We start from the raw sequence: 21,008 nt of genomic DNA, 5'->3' as shown, positions 1-21,008 counted from the left end.
TCTGAGTTGTAAAAAGTGGCCATTGTGATCTCACATCCATCCTTTGCGACCCTTGACACCCAAGATGCACATCGCTCGGAGACCCCCGAGCAGCAAGAGATTGTGCAAACACTCCAGCCTAACATGGGTCTTAATTACAGAGAAGATCCCCTCATGGGGTGATTGGAGTAGGGAGAGTGACGGATGTCGTCTGACTCATTTTCAAGTTTCAAGTTCTGATTGAGTTCCTGTCAAACAGTGTTTAAACACGCACAGATGTTCTGTTGCGATAATCCATCCACTCCCCAGTTCTGACACCAGGACTACAGGGCCAGGAAGGATGCCAGACAAGGTGACACAAGGTGACATGACTCACACCCTGAACTTTTTTGAAAAGATGGAATTTTGTATATAAATCAAAGTATATAAATAGTTTTATTACATTATTTGGTAAACTTAATTTTATACAGGTAATTAATAATTTAAAAAAGTTTCAGCATACGTTGCTTGTAATGTGTATGGTTGAATCCAACAAAGACATGCCAAGGTCAAATTTCACCCTAAAATCAAATTAGCAAATAATTGCATAAAGATTGTGGGCATTGTGACATTATTTTCATGACAACCGAGCACATCCCCACCAAATTCTCATTACACTAACACGCTTTAGTTTTGATTTAAAAAAAATAAAAAAATAATAATATTTTTTATGATTCCCATTATTCTATAGATCACGACCAATAGTGAATTTTGCTGATACCAATAACTAAGGTGGCCGAATAAGCCGATAACCGATTAATTGGCAGATGGTATTTAAAATAGATTTATAGAATGTTAAAAAATGTTCGGAGTATTTCCATACTACAACGGGCACAGACAGAGGTTACAAGAGTCCAAAATAAACAATATTCTAGATTCAGTCTATTGTGCAACCAAAGCCCAATAATAACCAGAAAAAATGGAGGACTTTTAACTATAAACAAGCCCAAAAAATACTTACTTATTTGGGGACTTTTATTTTGAAATGGAGAATCGGCTCTATATTTAAGAATTTACCAAATTAAGCTTTTTTAGCCTATATTCCCCAGATTGAGGATTTTGTATATCACCATGTGAGTTTTTTTTTTTTTTTTTAGTTTTTTTATTATTATTATTCACAAGAAAGTTGGATACACGATGGATGTGCTTTGGGGCACATTTCTAAAAAGTCTCTGCATGCTCTTGCTTCAATTTAGAACACTTAATTAATTCATTCATTCATCTTATCAAAATAAAGTATGCATTGAAGTGAGGATAAAAATATATTAAAAAATTCATAGATTTTTGCCGATAACGATAGTTTCAAAAAGCAACTACAGTTGTGCTCAAAAGTTTGCATACCCTGGCAGAAATTATGAAATTTTGGCATTGATTTTGAAAATATGACTGATCATGCGCATCTTTTATTTAAGGATAGTGATCATATGAAGCCATTTATTATCACATAGTTGTTTGGCTCCTTTTTAAATCATAATGATAACAGAAATCACCCAAATGGCCCTGATCAAAAGTTTACATACCCTTGAATGTTTGGCCTTGTTACAGACACACAAGGTGACACACACAGGTTTAAATGGCAATTAAAGTTTAATTTCCCACACCTGTGGATTTTTAAATTGCAATTAGTGTCTGTGTATAAATAGTCAATGAGTTTGTTAGCTCTCACGTGGATGCACTAAGCAGGCTAGATACTGAGCCATGGGGAGCAGAAAAGAACTGTCAAAAGACCTGCGTAACAAGGTAATGGAACTTTATATAGATGGAAAAGGATATAAAAAGATATCCAAACCCTTGAAAATGCCAGTCAGTACTGTTCAATCACTTATTAAGAAGTGGAAAATTTGGGAATCTCTTGATACCAAGCCAAGGTCAGGTAGACCAAGAAAGATTTCAGCCACAACTGCCAGAAGAACTGTTCGGGATACAAAGAAAAACCCACAGGTAACCTCAGGAGAAATACAAGCTGCTCTGGAAAAAGACGGTGTGATTGTTTCAAGGAGCACAATACAACGATACTTGAACAAAAATGAGCTGCATGATCGAGTTGCCAGAAAGAAGCCTTTACTGCGCCAATGCAAAACACCTTGACATGCATCACAGTTTCTGGCACACTGTAATTTGGAGTGATGAGACCAAAACAGAGCTTTATGGTCACAACTATAAGCGCTATGTTTGGAGAGGGGTCAACAAGGCCTATAGTGAAAAGAATACCATCCCCAATGTGAAGCATGGTGGTGGCTCACTGATGTTTGGGGGGGGGGCGGTGAGCTCTAAAGGTATGGGAATCTTGTGAAAATTGATGGCAAGGTGAATGCAGCATATTATCAGAAAATACTGGCAGACAATTTGCATTCTTCTGCATGAAAGCTGCGCATGGGACACTCTTGGACTTTCCAGCACGACAGTGAACCTAAGCACAAGGCCAAGTTGACCCTCTAGTGGATGCAGCAGAAAAAGGTGAAGGTTCTGGAGTGGCCAACACAGTCTCCTGACCTTAATGTAATCGAGCCACTCTGGGGAGATCTCAAACGTGTGGTTCATGCAAGACAACCAAAGACTTTGCATGACCTGGAGGCATTTTGCCAAGATGAATGGGCAGCTATACCACCTGCAAGAATTTGGGGCCTCATAGACAACTATTACAAAAGACTGCACGCTGCCATTGATGCTAAAGGGGGCAATAAACAGTATTAAGAACTAAGGGTTTGCAGACTTTTGAACAGGGGTCATTTCATTTTTTTTCTTTGTTGCCATGTTTTGTTTTATGATTGTGCCATTCTGTTATAACCTACAGTTGAATATGAATCCCATAAGAAATAAATGTTTTTTTACCTGCTCACTCATGTTTTCTTTAAAAATGGTACATATATTACCAATTCTCCAAGGGTATGCAAACTTTTGAGCACAACTGTATCTGCACCAATTAATCGGTAAAACCGATATATCGGTCTACCTCTAGTGTGTACGTATATACAATGTATACAAAGTATCACATGAATTGATGACAGCTGATAAAATCAAGCACGTTTATTAGGTTTTAACAATATCTTGCTTAGAAAAGCCGTTTGGCATGATATAATTATATATAATTTGCATCATATATATAATTATATATACATATATATTCAAATTTGAATAAAACATTAGAAAAACAGATGCAAATTAAGACAGTAATAATACAGAATTAAAAACAGAAAAAAAAAGAAAACATCTAATACATTTCAAAATGGTCCCAATACAGTTTTAATATACAAGGATCTTAAAAAAAGCAAAGAGAGAAAACAAATAAGGCAACAGATAGGAATGAAATATAAATAACCTTACATTATTTACAGAAGAGTGCATGAAAAGGAAAGAAAAAGTGGAAAGGGGACTCAAAAGAGAGGAACGTTTTTAGGATTTATGGAACGTAAATAAGCAGGTGCTCTAAAGGTGTATAAAATTTAGAAATTATCCAGTCAAAGAGAGAGATTAAGAGAAAATAAAATACTAAAAAGTAGGTGTTTGAAGAACAAATCTCTTCTTATTCCACACTTATTCATTCTTATAAGAGCAGGTCGTATCTTTGCCTCTCTCTCATTGAGCAGAGTGTGACATTCAACAGGGGCCTCCAGGCACGTGGCTTCCCTTCTTAATCAAAGGAGCATTGCTGTCTTGCTCTCTGTAGATTCATGGAATAGTATACCCAAAAATGAAAATTCTGTTATTGTTTTTTCACCATTATGTTGCTCCAAAACATATTTAGATGTAAAATGAGTCTCTTTTGTAGAACACAAAATACATTTTTAAGAATATTGACACTGCTCGTTTCCACGTAATAAAAGTGCATGGTTGACCCACTGCCGTCAAGGTTAAAAAAAAAAAAAAAAAATTGTTTTTATGGTGTGTTGTTGCAGCTTCACAGCCCCTGGGCACCATCCACTTCCACTGAATGTAAAAGAGCAGTGAAAACATTCAGCTAAACTTAAAAAAATAATAAATAAAAAAATTAAAAAAAACGGGTTTGACATGGGTATTACAGAATTTTCATTTTATGGTGAAAATGTATCCCTTCAGTGTGGAGAACTGACTAGAAGACTTCCTACAGTATACATGATTGTGGGTTCAAGAGATTCCATTGATTAAATAATGGGAATAATTGGCGAAGAATTGAAAAATAGCTTTATAACCTGGCACACTACAAACAAGGAGCCAAATCAGGGTTAAGAAGCAACGAAGCACTTATCATTTGGGTTCCAGTACAGATTATCATATGCCATATGGGACACGGCTGTGAATCGGCCACAATATTTCCCAAATATATGTTATGAGTGCATTAGGTTGGGATTGAGAGAGCATTGGCTACAAAAGAACGGACCGGGACATGTTTCAAGCTACAAAAACGTATCGAGGCACTTTCCCAGCCGCACGTCTAAAGAAGGATCCAGCCTTGGAGAGGCTGGTACTGGCACAGTGTTTCATGAAGAAGGGGTTAATGTGGCATTAAGTAGATCACAACGGTAAAACACAAAACCTGTATTCGTATAATCGCATGCACACATGATTTTTAAGTGAATTTGTCAGCATTTCCTGGAATATACAGTACTGTGCAAAAGTCTTTTTGTCTTAAGATGGTTATTTATATTTGCTACTTTAGTGTCAATAGGAAATATAAATGTTTGACTCCTAAACATTACTTTTGCAATAGAAAATATTAGAATAGAAGAACAGGGAGCCCTGCAACAGATGTCATGGCCCCCAAAAAGACCCCCACTGAACATCGTGTCAGTCTGAGATTACATAAAGAGACAGAAGCAATTGAGACAGCCTAAATAGACAGAAGATCTGTGGCGAATTCTCCAAGAAACTTGGAACATCCTAACTGCCAACAACCAAGAAAAACTGTGTCCATGTGTACCTAGGAGAATTGGTGCTGTTTTAAAGGCAAAGGTGGCCACACCAAATATTGATTTAGTTTTTTTTTTTTATGTTTACTGGACTTTGTATGACATTAAGTGATAAATGAAAACAATTTATGTCATTATTTTTGAAGACATCCTCACTATGCAACATTTTTTCACAAGTGCCTAAAACATTTGCACAGTACTCTATTTTAAGATGAACTCATAAAAGCCTATAAAATGGACCTACTTTGCACCTTTTAGCTGTAACATGCCCTTTTCTCTTTGATCCATAAATTTGAAATAATCTAAAAACTACTTTAAAAGATCCATCAAGATCCCTGTTAATCTGGAATGACTGAAAGGTGACTATTTTAGAGTGACACCCATTGGGTTTACATACACTTATGATCTATTACATACATTTCATAAGACAAGGCAGTGTGGATCAAGGGATTAACCTTTACAAAACATTAGATAACCTAAACCAGGTGGTAACTGTAACATTAACCAGCCACACTGCAATACTTACAAGAAATAATTCAAGAATTCTTTCCAATAACAATCAATCATCTTTACACATTTTAGCTGAATCACATGGCATCTCTGTCTTAAAAACGATCTAATGGGAAGTGATCCATTTGTGACACTTCCCCTTTAAGGTAAAACACATCAACAATTGAGACGACTTGAATGCCAAGACATTAATGGGTATCTGTTCTGCAAGCCACAGGCTTGGAGAAGTTGCTAATGAAAGTATTCACTTTTTAAAGTATCTTGCATATCTTTTTAACTGGCTCAGTGGAGCTGAAGGGGCTCATTGACTTAAGCACAGCGGCTGAAGTCCTTTACATGGGCAGGAACAGATGATCAGGTGATCATTTCTAGAATAACCTTTGCACACTGTACCTTATAAGTATTTTGAGGAAAATGACCCCCAATGATCCTACGAGGCAGTCAACAGAGGAAGGAAAGGTAACTGCCTACACGTTAGTATTGTCAAGTACAATAGTTAAGGCCAATCAACAGATGTCCGGGCAAGTAAACACGTCATTTCCTTGGTTACAATCGCAAATACAAAAGGTGCTGTTAAGAGTAATCAAGAAAAGAAAGGAAGGTAGAAAAAAAATAAAAATAATATTACACAATAGTCTGTGAGGACAAACTATATTTCCTCTAAGGCCATGTATCTGCAAAATTGAAACCCTCAAGACTTCTTTCTTCTCTTTAAAGTGATAGTTCACCCAAAAATGAAAAGTATTTCATCATTTACTCACTTTCATACTGTTCCAAACTCGTATTACTTACTTTATACTGTGGAACACAAATGATGTCATCAAGTAAAATGTTAGGGACTGACAGCCTCCCTATTCAGCCTGACATCCTGACCATTCGCTTTCAATGGATATTTTTTCCATACAAGGATAGTAAAAGGTGACTTTGTGTTCACAGAAGAAAGTCATACAGTTTGGAATTTTCAGTTTTGAGAGAACTATTCCTTTCCATTAAGTTTGATTGTGTCTTTAATCGTCTTCTATCCTCGTCTAGTCTAAACCAAAACAGAACACTGACATAAGCGAAGTTGGGTCTGACACATTGTAACAGAATGGATCCAACAAAGTAGCACAGTTCATAATACACAAGTCTCAGCCGCAACATCTTCAAAAGGATGTTTAAGGTGTATTCTAAAGGATGCTAAATAAAGAAAGAACACCTGTTAAAATAGACACCATATCTGACGCATCGAGAGGTGACATCATCCAATCCACCAATCAAAATGTCCTAATCGTCATTCCAGTGAACACAATTTAAAAGCACAGTGAAGTAAAATAACAGCATGTGTCTCTATTAATGCATTTCTGTGAACGCAAGTGCTTGCAGTATTGTTTTCTGTCACTGATGTGTAGCATTACGATTGGTCATTTCTGATCCCTACTGAGAAAAAAATAAAAAAATAATATATATATATATATATATATATATATAGCTGGTTATAGTTGGTCTCCCACCCTGGCCAAATTTTTCTAGTGCCCAAAACCCCTCTAAAACCAGTCCGATCAAGCTGATCAGACCAGCTAAGACCAGCAAACTGTCTTAGGCTTGTTTAAGCTGCTTTTTTAGCAGTGCTGCATCATACACTACATAGCTACAGGCAACAGCAAAAGTAGGATTGAGCTGCTATTCAAATAAGTTTCAGTCACTCAACTGCAGAAAAAGGTGGAAATCATTTCTTGTAAAAACATCAGTGAAAAAGCACCCTCATCTTGCCACAGGCTACCGCTCTTTCGCATCTCTACAACGGCGTTTTCAAAAATGTATGTTTTCATATACCAGAGAAAACTATATTTGAAAGGTCACTCTAAAACCGCAACAGAACAGCTTCTAAAACAAAAAACAAAAAGTAACAAGAGCATATTTACACTGAGAGAAATAGGTAACGGCCATATTAACAAGAGCAATTTTACAAAATATTTAAAAAGGCATCTCTAATGGTGTTTTCTTTGTTTTTGTTTTTTTTTCTCCATCTTCATCACCAATGATTTTCATCTCGTTCTTGTTGGTCAAAGGATTTCCATTCCCTTTTGCTTTGTGCTGACAGTCTGTCTCTTTTCCCAGTCGAGTATTTCTGTGGTGTTTGTGTGAGTGTAGATGTGAGTGCATGTCCTCTGTGTGAGGCTGGGAGAGTCTGTCCAATCCTTTTTCAGCTGGCCATGGCTTTACTTAAAGTTGGCGTAGTCAGAAAAGGCATCAATATATTCCTGGACAACTTTGTAGCAGAACTCGTACTGCTCCTGTGAAAAAAAAAAAAAAAAAGAGAGAGAAAAAAAAAGAGTGATATCATTACATGTTTTATGCCTTTTTATAAAGAATTGTATAATCAAGATCACATCAAAAACTGGATTTAAGCGTGTTGCTATGTGGTTGCTGGGGCATTCTGAGAGGTTTAAAGTGTGTTGCTATGTCGTTGCTAGGGCGTTCTGAGTGGTTTAAAATATGTGTTGCTATGCGGCTGCTAGGGCTTTCTGAGAGGTTTTTAGTTTGTTACTATGCAGTTGCTAGGGCGTTGTGAGAGGTTTGAAGTGTGTTGCTAGATATGTACCGAGTCCCCCCTTCAATGTACAGGAAAGACTATGGGATTTTTTTCACCCGTTTTATCATCTGCAAAACGAAAATCATAAGTTTGACCTCTTAGAAAAGTAACAGCACACCTCTCCTCGTTAGGCTACACATACACCAAGTTATCATTCATATGTTAGTTAAAGGAGTAAGTTACATGCCAGGGTTTTATACTTAAGGTTAGGGGTTTAGAACAACCCAACATAATAATACACCTCTAATAATTTTACACAGCAAACAATCTTCCAAATCACTTTAGTCGAGTAATTGCTCTCGGTAATTTGCCTTTCAGTTTAATTCAGTTGGTCAACACAGTAGCGTAATCAACATGTATTTTCTCACCAGTGTCTGCACCATGTGCGGTCTCTGTAGTCTTAGACTCTTCACCGTCTGAAAAACGTCCAGAATGCCCTCTGCCTTCACCCGCTCCAGAACCGTGCTCAGAGCACAGAACGTCCCTGTACGCCCGGCACCAGCGCTGTTAACACACACACACAAACGCATCAATTACCCAACACTTCCTGGATATGAGTCAGTTTCCTGCATTCCTTTCCCAGGGCAAAGCCTCTTAATTGGCTGATCCTGAAGTCCCAGTGGAAACAGCAACTTTGTCACTGTTTCATCATTAGCTGGCGTTGAGTGGTAATGATGAGCAGGTTTAGATGGAGTCACACCAAGCATCTATGGATGTTGGCAGTCTTCCAGGATTGCAAAACCACTGAATCTTACTCAACTTGCCATAAAAGTAAAACTTGGTAAGCTAAAAGTTGGTTTCCAGTCCTCCATGCAGATTTTAGGATATAGAGTTAGACTGAATAAGTTGTTTTGTAATAAGCTAAAGTACGGTAGTGTACAATGCTGTATTGACTGTGTTTATAATATATACTTATACATATATACACTCATCAACCACTTTATTAGGAACACCTGTACACCTACTTATTCATGTGATTATCTAATCAGCCATTTGTGTGGCAGCAGTGCAATTCATACAATCATGTAGATACGGGTCAGGAGCTTCAGTTAATGTTCACATCAACCACCAGAATGGGGAAAAATATGATCAAGTCACAGAAAATGTTAATGATGGTTACAGGAGGAATGTGTCTATAACGTGGTAAAGGATGGGCAAGGAGGAGGCAGGAACCGGCAGAACAGTCAGCGTGACTAATTACAGAAATTCAACTTAAAACAACATAAAACAAAAAAAACCCCCAAAAAACTGGCGTCTCCGGCTCCCCGTTATCTCGCTCTCCTGCTGATCAGCTGACTCAGCGCCGGCCGTGAACCCTCACGGCCCGGCCACGCCCTCCTCCTCATCACACTCCTCCCCCGCCCGATTCAGGCCGGACTGACCTACTCCCCCCATCTCTGGAGGGCAGACGCTGCCCTTCCGGCTGTTCCGCCAGCCAGTGGTCCACCCCGCCTCCTGGGAACCTGGGGGAGAGACGAAGGAAGGGGAGAGGGAGAAAAACTTGCTCGCCAGTCCCCAGACACGCCGTTGCCTGGTCCTCAACCACTCCTCCACCCTCTGGCGGATGACAGCCGCTCCTCTCTGGGCAGAAGGCAGCGAATCCCCTGACCCCTGGCGGACGGAATGGCCCCTCCCCTTCCTGGCAGATGGCAGCGGTTCCTCCAACTCCCGGTGGTGACTCCTCCGTCCCCCGGCCACGGCTCCTCCCATGGCGGATAGCAGCGGCAAAGTCTCAGCAACAGCGCATCCCTCCTCCTTCCCGGGTTTCGGCACCAATGTAACAATTCAAGGATGGGAAAGGAGGAAGCTGGGACTGGCTTAACACACGTAGACATTTATGAACTATAAAACACTTTTCAGTGTCACACACAAAGGGTTTGCTTTTCAGCGGTCCACAACACATGCTCTGCTTTTCAACAGACACATTAACACAGACACACTCAGATAGCTTAGTGCATCTCTCTCTCTCATCTCCTCTCCTTAAATACTCCCGCTGGCCCTCACTGAAAATGCGAGAACAGTGTGGCACACAGGTGGAACCCATTCACCACTTATCTTCCCGGCCTCGCTCTGCCCAGATGCCGCTTGGCCCTGCTGTGCTCACCACAGTGTCACAACACACGGTGCATCGCACCCTGCTGCGTATGGGGCTGGGTAGCCGCAAACCGGTCAGAGTGCCCATGATAACCCCTGTCCACTGGCGAAAGCACCTACCTTGGAGCAGTGGAAGAAAGTCACCTGGTGAACATTAACTGAAGCTCCTGACCCGTATCTGCATGATTTGATGTACTGCTGCTACACGATTGGCTGATTAGATAATCGTATGGATGATTGCTGGTGCCAGATGGGCTGGTTTGAGTATTTCTGTAACTGCTGATTGAGTGTATTAACAATTCCCTCTAGATTTAGCACACAGTCTGACAGTTTACACCAGCACTACTCAAAACACGGCCCGCGTGAGTGTTACTCAACACGGCGCAAACCTGTCCAAATTCTTGAATAGCTCATCAGAGATATGTACTTGTCATGACAACAGTATTTACAGGAAAAAAAAAACAGTTTTTCCTGCAGTGATGGCGGTGAGACGCATTGACGCGAATGCTTTTTAGTGATCTACTTCAGCGCAAAACGCTGAGGGGGATGAACAAATCGTTATAAGTATGTCACTGAAAGACTTTTGGTGCTTATTTTGGATATATCGCTCTTGTTTCAGAACACCTCTTTGGTGTATGTCATGGTGTTTGTAAGTTGATGATCACAGTGACAACAGAACTGATCTATATCAGAAAATCTAACCGATACAACACCCCTTATATTTAAATTAATCACTAAAAGGGATAGTTGACTCAAAAATGAAAATTCTCTGGTCATTTCCTCACCCTCATGCCATCCTAGATGTGTATGGCTTTCTTTCTTCTGCAGAACACAATTGAAGATTTTTAGAAGAATATCTCAGCTCTGTAAGTCCATGCAATGCAAATGAATGGTGGCCAGAACTTTGAAGCTCCAAAACGTACATAAAGGCAGCATAAAAGTAATCCATAAGACACCAGTAGTTAAATCTATATCTTCAGAAGTGATTTGATAGGTGTGGGTGAGAAACAGATCAATATTCAAGTCATTTTTTTTACTATAAATCTTCACGTTCACATCTGTATGTCACACGTGGCACCTGTAAAGTGGATATAGTAAAAAATGCCATGGACATAAATATTGATCTGTCTCTCATCCACAGAGCTGAGACATTTTTTCTAAATAATCATAATTTGTCTCCAGCAGAAGAAAGAATGTTATACACACCTGGAATGGCATGAGGGTGAGTAAATGATGACAGAATTTTCATTTTTAGGTGAACTATCCCGCTAACTAACATTCCAACATTCATTCTATAAAAATGTTATCTTATAATTTTACAGTTTACAAAGTCATTAAAACTCATTTTTTAACCACTCCACAGATATAATATTATCAAACTAGTTTTGAAAAGTCGTTTAGGACATCTAATTTGTGCATGACACAAGTAATTTTTCCAACAATTGTTTACAGACAGATTGTTTCACTTTTAATTAATACTATATCACATTTCCAGTGGGTCAGAAGTTTATGTACACTAAGTTAACTGTGCCTTTAAGCAGCTTGGAAAACTCCAGAAAATGATGTCAAGCCTTTACACAATTAGCTTCTGAGGTGTACTGAATTGGAGGTGTACCTGTAGATGTATTTTAAGGCCTACTTTCAAAATCAAAAGAAATCAGCCAAGACCTCAGGAAAAAAAAAACTGTGGACCTCCACAAGTCTGGTTCATCATTGGGAGCAATTTCCAAATGCCTGAAGGTACCACGTTCATCTGTACAAACAACTAGTACGCAAGTATAAACACCATGGGACCACGCAGCCATCATACCGTTCAGGAAGGAGACGCATTCTGTCTACAAGAGATGAACGTAGTTTGGTGCGAAAAGTGCAAATCAATCCCAGAACAACAGCAAAGGACCTTGTGAAGATGCTGGAGGAAACAGGTAGACAAGTATCTAAACTCAGCAAAAAAAGAAACGTCCCTTTTTCAGGACACTGTATTTTAAACATTTTGTAAAAATCCAAATAACTTTACAGATCTTTATTGTAAAGGGTTTAAACAATGTTTTCCATGCTTGTTCAATGAACCATAAACAATTAATGAACATGCACCTCTGGAACAGTCATTAAGACACTAACAGCTTACAGACGGTAGGCAATTAAGGTCACAGTAATAAAAACTTAGGACACTAAAGAAACATTTCTACTGACTCTGAAAAACAACAAAAGAAAGATGACCAGGGCCCCTGCTCATCTGCATGAATGTGCTTTTGGCATTTTGCTGGGAGGCATGAGGACTGCAGATGTGGCCAGTTCAATAAATTGCAATGTAAGTACTGTGAGACGCCTAAGACAGCACTACAGGGAGACAGGAAGGACAGCTGATCGTCCACGCAGTGGCAGACCACGTGTAACAACACCTGCCCAGGATCAGTACATCTGAATATCACACCAGTGGGACAGGTACAGGATGGCAACAACAACTGCCCGAGTTACACCAGGAACGCACAATCCCTCCATCAGTGCTCAGACTGTCCGCAATAGGCTTAGAGAGGCTGGACTGAGAGCTTGTAGGCCTGTTTTAAGGCAGGCCCTTACCAGACATCACCGGCAACAACGTTGCCTATGGGCACAAACCCACCTTTGCTGGACCAGACAGGACTGGCAAAAAGTACTCTTCACTGACAAGTTGTGGTTTCGTCTCACCAGGGGTGATGATCGGACTCGCATTTATCATCAAAGGAATGAGCGTTACACCTAGGCCGGTACTCTGGAGCGGGATCGATTTGGAGGTGGAGGGTCCGTCATGGTCTGAGGCGGTGTGTCACAGCATCATCGGACTGAGCTTATCATTGCCTGCAATCTCAACGCTGTGCATTACAGGGAAGACATCCTCCTCCCTCATGTGGTACCCTTCTTGTAGGCTCATCCTGACATGACACTCCAGCATGACAATGCCACCAGCCATACTGCTCGTTCTGTGCATGATTTCCTGCAAGACAGGAATGTCAGTGTTCTGCCATGGCCAGCGAAGAGCCCGGATCTCAATCCCATTGAGCACATCTGGGACCTGTTGGATCGGAGGGTGAGGGCTAGGGCCATTCCCCCCAAAAATGTCCGGGAACTTGTAAGTGCCTTGGTGGAAGAGTGGGGTAACATCTCACAGCAAGAACTGGCAAATCTGGTGCAATCCACGAGGAGGAGATGCACTGCAGTACTTAATGCAGCTGGTGGCCATACCAGATACTGACTGTTACTTTTGATTTTGACGAAATAGATGGCATCATGAGGAAGGAAAATGTTGTGGATATTTTGTGGAAGCAACATCACAAGACATCAGCCAGGAAGTTAAATCTCGGTCGCAAATATGTCTTCCAAATGGACAATGACCCCAAGCATACCTCCAAAGTTGTGGCAAAATTTCTTAAGGAAAACAATGTCAAGGTACTGGAGTGGCCATCACAAAGCCCTGACCAGAATCCGACAGAAAATTTGTGGGCAGAACTGAAAAAGCATGTGTGAGCAAAGAGGCCTAAGAGGCCTACAAACCTGACTCAGTTACACCAGTTTTGTCTGGAGGAATGGGCCAAAATTCCAGCAACTTATTGTGAGAAGCTTGTGGAAGGCAACCCAAAACGTTTGACCCAAGTTTTGGGAAGAATTGCAAAGACAAAGCCACTTTGGAAACAGAAAAAAAAAAAAAAAAAAAAAAAAAAAAAAGTTAGAGTGGGCAAAGAAACAATTTTTTTTTTGTAGGATCAGCTAGACTGTAAGGTGCATGAGAAGTGCCCGACAAGACAGCCACATCTATGGCAAGTGCTACAGGAAGTGTGGGGTGAAATGTCACCTGAGTATCTGGACAAACTGACAGCTAGAATGCCAAGGATCTGAAATATTTTTTTCAAATTGATTTTAGTAATTTATCACATTATTAATGTCCTGAATATTCATTGTGATCAGTTGAAGACCACTTTGGAGAATAATGTCTTTACATAAGAGCAAAAACTGTACATTATTCCAAACTTTTGGCCGCAAGTGTATATATATATATATATATATATATATATATATAGAAGTTCAGCCCTCGAGGGTACAGGGATCCAGCTTTGCGGCCCCTTACCTTTCCGAAGCAGCCTTGGATTACATTAAAATAATTTTTGGCTTGCTTCTTTACTAATGTGTTTGAGCTTGTCTCCTTCATAACTACACATGCATGCTAAAACATTAGACAGGATGTCTCTGGTGGGGTTTTGGGTTTCAGGCTTCTCATTGGTTGCAAAAGGAGATGTGGCTTACCTGCAGTGCACAGTGATTGGGTGGTTTCCAGACTGCTGCTGCTGTTTCTGAACTGCAGCGATAATGTTGATCATTCCCTTCCCATCTGTGGGGATGCCCACCTCTGGCCAGCCATGGAAATGAAACTGCCTCACCGCACGAGACTTATTTTCCTGCAGGGAGACAGGACAAGCAGAATGCACAGAAATGCATCAGAGATATTTTGTAACAATGTTTAAATGCAGTTCTAAGGACTCTTATGTGACGATTAAAAAATACATTTATTATTAAAATTTATATATACAATGGGGTTCAAATGTCATTTAAATACATTTATAAATCATACATTTATATGGTTTTTGGAAGATGCTCTGGAGTGGACTCACTCTGTTATTGGTGACGAGAAGGTCCCTAACAGTGTAGCTCTCACTTTCCTCCTCTCTCTTTAATTCAATGGACATGTCCCCACAAGCCATCACACCATCACTAGGCCAGTACTGAGCACACTTCTCCTACAGAAGGGAAGAATATTTATGCTCTAAACAGCTGCAAACAGGAAGCAGGTGAACACAGAGGCAGTCCTCTTTTCTACCTGTCCTCTCTCCTCCAGTTCTGTCAACATAACAATAGAGCAGCTCCTCCACTCCCAGATCATCCTCCAGAAGTCCTCGGTGGTGTGCTGTAGGGGCCCCTGACATGCCATGTATGAGTCCTTTTGCCTGTAGCCCTACATATACATACACACACATTAGGGGCCATTCACACAGGACAATTTCTTGTGTTCCAAGACAGACATCCTTGGTCGTTACGGCACATCTCGCAAATTTTTCAGCATTAAAAATTCTGACATGCAGTGCAGCGGATCAATGTCAGCTTTAAACAATGGACCAATCAGACAAATATGGGGCGGAATACGTATTTTCCAACGCTCACGCGCACTGAGTGTGCACAACTGTTAGCAATGGTCTATGAAAGTTATTACGCCTATAAACACACCTTTTATTTGATTCAACTGCACTCAGTCACGCTGTTTTTAACACAAGAATGCAAACACAGCCCCTAACTGTCTGTGTCTAAGAAGGCATATCACTTATGCCAAAATAGGCTTTAGTTCACCAGTATTGTTATCTTCAAGATTCCATAGTGAGTCTGATTTCCATTACAGCAGCTGTGGTGTTTTCCTCTGCTGACAACCATTCGATAAAGTGATTCAGCCACCCAAAAAGTAGGAGGAATTGGGCGTTTGGCCAATGCAAAGATAATACACTCTCATTGAAGATCTACTAATAAAATGAACAATCTTAAAATGGAGACAGACACATGTTCACTATCTCAACATGGGCATCCGTTTAACATCATGGCTGAAAAATGCATGTCTAAACCGCTGCAAAACCAATGATGGAGCACGCTGTGTGGTCTCTCAACAGAGCGTGGAATACTGCAGCGTTATCTCCAGGGTTTACTGAGCGGTGTTGTTGTAATCTGGAATAACCGTTGGCTGAGGTCAGAGGAGTTTTTACTCACGTCTATAAAAGAGGCGTTAATGTAGTCCGTGTTCTCCTCCCCTCGTTTTACAGGGATGATCACTCTATTAAACTCATCTGAGAGAAACAGGGATGAAATGAGGTTTAGAAGGATAAAAGTATAAGCACATAAAACTAGGCAGCTCAGTTTGGTTACAGTATTTATTTCAGCAGAGATTGTCATGTTTGTTATCCCCCCCCCCAAAAAAACAAAACACAGAGTGAATACACAACTCACATGGAATGATTTGCAAAACACGATTCTTCTTCATGTTGGCAGGCAGGTTCCCTGTTCTCATCTTGTCATTCTGGATTTTTATGGAGGTGAGTTTCTGTAAGAGACAGAGAAAAAATAATAACGAATTAAAAATCAGAAAAACCCAAACATCTAATACAATTCTAAATAATAGAACAGTTTAATACAGCGATACTCAACTCTTTATGGGCCAAGTATTGTATTAATATTAACCATATTACCAAGTGAATTTGCACCAAAATACCCATATAGCTTGACTGGATGCATGGCCTTTGATATCAACAAAAGATATTGGAAGCATTTTCACCTCTCTTTTAAAAGCTGATAAGGCTATTTATTTTGCAATCTTAACTATGCACGTATATTGTCAGTTGTATTTTATTATTTGTATTTAGCATCGCTGGTAACACTTTACAGTGAGTTTCCATTCGTTAACATTAGTTAAATGCATTAGGTATCATGAACTAACAATGAACAATATATTTTTTACAGCATTTATTTATCTTTGCTAATGTTAGTTAATACAAATACAACTGTTCATTAGTTAATGAACTCTGAACTAACAATGTTAACATATACAACTTTTGATTAAAAAAATGTATTATATGTTGAAATTAACTTAAGCAATATTAGTAAATGCTGTAAAAGTTGTTCATTGTTAGTTCATGTTAACTAATGTTGTTAACTAATGATAACAAATGTAACCTTATTGTAAAGTGTTCTCGCATTATTTGCATCTGTCAAAACAGACTTGTGACCCACCAGTTGAGAACCACTTGTTTAATGCACAAGTATATAAAAAAAAAAAAACTAAAAAACAGAAATGTGTCAATGACATGACGCTAATTTTTTTTGTCCAGATCTATTAAATTATTGAAGTGTTGATGGATGCTTGCATGATGGCAAATGAAGCCGTTGGAGATGGTAAATGTTTGGATATGGGGAGGTGGTTAAATAAGATTTTTTGATCACTTTGTTATTTTATTGCTTTTTTTTGTTTGTTTTTTTTTGTTTAAATTGCAGTATGACTTTAGAAATGTCTTTTATGTTTTTCGTGTTTCAATAAATTAATAATTTTAAAGCAAAATCAATCAAGCAAAAAAATTAACCGACCCTCGGCAGAGGGGTTGACAATGTAATCTTATATTGTGCTATTTTTTAAGGCAATTATCGCAAAAATATTTTTTACATATCACCAAGCTCTACAGAGATCACTAAAACGCTTGAAGTCACATCATAAAAAAAAAATCAACAGTAGAACTCACGGCTATGTTTAATAGTGAAAGTAAGAGCATTTCCACCTGCACAGTGCGACAAGAATTTACAGAATTGGGACTAAACAGCTGTGTGGCAACAAGAAAGCCAATTGTTAGTGAAGTTAATCTGAAATTTGCTAGGGAGCATAAAGATTGGACTGTGGCGCAACGGAAAAAGGTCATGTGGTCTGATGAGTCCAGATTTAACCTAAGCGATGAAGGGAAGGGAAGCGCATTAACCGATGCACCTGTCATGCATAGTGCCCACTATACAAGCCTCTGGAGGCAGTGTTATGATCTGGGGTTGCTTCAATTGGTCAGGTCTACGCTTAGCTATGTTATGCAGCAATAAAATTAAGTCAGCTGACTACCTGAATGTACTGAATGACCAGGTTATCCCATCAATGGATTTTTAATTCCCTGACGGCATGGGCATATTCCAGGACGACAATGCCAAAATTGATCGGGCTCAAATTGTGAAAGAGTAGTTCAGGGAGCATGAGAAATAATTTTCACTCATGAATTGGCCACCGCAGAGTCCTGACCTTAACTCCATTGAAAGTCTTTGGGATGTGCTTGAGAAGACTTTAGGGAGTGGTTCGACTACTGTTATCAATACATGATCTTGGCCAAACATTAATGCAACTCTGGATGGAAATAAATGTTGTGAGGTTGCATAAGGTTGTTGAAACAATGCCACGACGAATGCGTGCCGCAATCAAAGCTAAAGGCAGTCCAGTGAAATATTAGAGTATGCAACTTTTTTTGGCCAGGCAGTGTAGTTAGCCATTTTGTTGTCATGTGACAAAAAACACATAAAACAGAGAAGAACTCTTAAGACTATTCAAGGTACAATGTTTTCAATACCTATTATTTGGTTACACCATACACCATTTTTAAAAAAATCATTAAATTCTTTTTTTTTTTTTTTTAGAAAATGCTATAACTCTTTTCTAAACATTTTGAGAACAAAATGGCCTCAAATTAAATTCCTACGAACTTGACACGTTTTAACCTGATTTTTAAAAGATTTCTAATTTTTATCACCTCGGACATCCAATGACCCAAATTCAGAAAGAAAGAAAATTATTTTTAGTGGCTGCATACAAAATGGCCTTCATCTTAATATCTGCTGAACATACAATTTTGAGCTCACACGCATTCCCAAGACCATATGGGACTGTGTTTCACCTCTCCCAAATTGACTGTCTGATCAGATAAAGTAGGAAGAAAAAACAATCAAATGGAAAGATGGTGATAAAAGACTAAAGACCATTAAAGACTGAATCTGGCACTACTGGAACAACAAGACTTGTAAGTCTTGAAGTTCATGCCTGATGAAGCTCTGAGATTTTCAGAGGTGAAACATAAGCGGGAGAACAAAAGGTCAGGCGAGTATTCTATCAAAGTAGAGCTGATAAATTTAGTCTACCTTAAACTCTGCCTCCAGGCCACCACAGCCAGCCCCAGGTAAAGGAGCGTAAAGTTTAGACAGGTGAGACTCCAAAGACGTCACTTCTAACTCTGTGTCTCCATACAGGTAGTGCTCTAGCAAGGCTTGGAATATGAACACATATTGCATCTGTAAGGTAAGAGGGTGGGTGTTAGCGTCACGAGTTAAGACGTTCAAGTATGTTAAACTATTACTTTAAAGGGCCCATGAAATCAACACCAAAGTTTTATGGCTTTTAGTTCATATCTATTTGCTAATATACTTTAACAAATTGACAAAATATACTTTTAGCAGATCTACACCTTTATAATTGTCTTATGTCTTTTCCATCTAGGACAACAGACCAAAAATACTGACGACTCATCAAGCACTTAAGGGCGTATCCCATAAGTTTTTTGTTTAAATATAATACTCTTAAGAATTAGAATATCCCTGTCAATAATACCATCTACTTCTGACTAGCAATAGCAAGTAGTAAATCATGGCTCATGGAAGTAATGACTATTGGTTATTTGAAAAAAAGAAAAAGGACAAGTCCTTCAATATGTCCAAACTTCCTGTTTCAATGGGAAGTACATTAACAGGAAGGAAAAATCACACTCATCAAGTCATTTTATGGGGTCTTTAAGTTCAGAGATAGTTTGTCTGAACTCACGTCAGTTTGGACCATCTGGCAGCGCTGAGCTCTGATCCGTGTGACAAACCCAAAGACATCGACTTTCCTCTCCGCTCCCATCATGTCTAACATAGCGTCTATTACGATGAAGGTCCCCGTTCTGCCCACACCAGCACTGAGTCAAACAGAAGAGAATCAGTTATTGCATATCAGAGAGTATACACACACACTACACAGATGCTAACTGGCATTATACAAACACACATACAAGATAATGAAGCTCTTTACCTGCAGTGGACCACTATGGGTCCTGCATACTGTGGGTTACAAGTCTTGACCTTCTTTAGGAACTTCAGCATGCCGATGGGAGTGAAAGGAACTCCAAAATCCGGCCAACTAGTGAAGTGAAACTGTGTGACCAGCCTCTGAGGCTTCTTACCAGAAACATCACCCACCTAGAAACACAAATACACACAAGAGGTCATTATTCTGGCCCCATCACGATCCAAACTGAAAATAAAAAAGGGTTACAGTAAAAAGCCGTTATTACTGTTATGATGATAATTATCAGAATCAGAATGAGCTTTATTGGCAAGTATGCTTACACATTCAAGGAATTTGTCTTGGTGACCGGAGCTTCCAGTGTACAACAATACAAAAACAAAACAAAAACAGCAGCAAGACATAGATAATAATAAAAAATAAAAAATAGTTATACACATGCGTACATACACACAGACACACACATACATACACACATACACATACGTAGTGCAATCTAATACAAATCTGTTATCTGTTATGTACAGTGCAAATACAAATCTGTTATGTACAGTGCAAATATTTTTTTGTTTTTTTCCCCCAGAGGAATGAAATGGCAGAAGAGGTTGGATGTGTTGGATAAATATAAAAAAATACTAAACTGTGTATTGCACATAGTTATTGCTCAATGGGGCAATTTAACTGTTCATGAGATGGATAGCCTGAGGGAAAAAAACTGTTCCTGCGCCTGACGGTTCTGGTGCTCAGAGCTCTGAAGCGTCGACCAGAAGGCAACAGTTCAAAAAGGTAGTGGGCAGGGTGATTTTTCCAGCCTTTTTCCTCACTCTGGAAGTGTATAGTTCTTGAAGGGGTGGAGGGGGGCAACTAATAGTCCTCTCAGCAGTCCAAACTGACCTTTGTAGTCTTCTGATGTCTGATTTCGTAGCTGAACCAAACCAGACAGTTATTGAAGTGCAGAGGACAGACTCAATGACCGCTGAGTAGAACTGTATCAGCAGTGCCTGTGGCAGGTTGAACTTCCTCAGCTGGCAAAGGAAGTACAACCTCTGATGGGCCTTTTTCACAATGGATTCAATGTGTGTCTCTCACTTCAGGTCCTGTGAGATGGTAGTGCCCAGGAACCTGAATGACTCCACTGCTGCCACAGTGCTGGTTAGAATGGTGAGAGGGGGCAGTGTCGGGGTCCACAATCATCTCCACCGTTTTGAGCGTGTTCAGCTCAAGGTTGTTTTGACCGCACCAGACAGCCAGCTGTTCAACCTCCCTTCTGTATGCAGACTCA

The 21,008-nt window shown here is 39.6% G+C and overlaps 1 protein-coding gene across 2 annotated transcripts in view; it reads right to left on the bottom strand.

Annotated features, from left to right (window-relative positions):
- Positions 1–3,043: 3,043 nt before the first annotated feature.
- Positions 3,044–21,008, bottom strand: part of ptpra (protein tyrosine phosphatase receptor type A) — a 66,410-nt gene continuing 48,445 nt past the window's right edge. For both annotated transcript variants that reach the window (XM_051677216.1, XM_051677217.1), the window contains exons 14-23: positions 19,733–19,899; positions 19,484–19,619; positions 18,808–18,957; positions 16,102–16,195; positions 15,865–15,941; positions 14,933–15,067; positions 14,727–14,852; positions 14,362–14,513; positions 8,358–8,493; positions 3,044–7,690 (exon numbers count right to left, since the gene is read on the bottom strand). In XM_051677216.1, coding sequence (XP_051533176.1) covers positions 7,616–7,690; positions 8,358–8,493; positions 14,362–14,513; positions 14,727–14,852; positions 14,933–15,067; positions 15,865–15,941; positions 16,102–16,195; positions 18,808–18,957; positions 19,484–19,619; positions 19,733–19,899 — 1,248 coding nt within the window. In that variant the 3' untranslated portion in view covers positions 3,044–7,615. The remainder of the gene's footprint in view (positions 7,691–8,357; positions 8,494–14,361; positions 14,514–14,726; positions 14,853–14,932; positions 15,068–15,864; positions 15,942–16,101; positions 16,196–18,807; positions 18,958–19,483; positions 19,620–19,732; positions 19,900–21,008) is intronic.

Source organism: Myxocyprinus asiaticus, chromosome 38 (assembly GCF_019703515.2).
Source record: "Myxocyprinus asiaticus isolate MX2 ecotype Aquarium Trade chromosome 38, UBuf_Myxa_2, whole genome shotgun sequence".
NCBI lineage: Eukaryota > Metazoa > Chordata > Actinopteri > Cypriniformes > Catostomidae > Myxocyprinus > Myxocyprinus asiaticus.
Note: the sequence above shows the minus strand (reverse complement) of the source record. Positions and strands in the feature narration are given on the sequence as shown.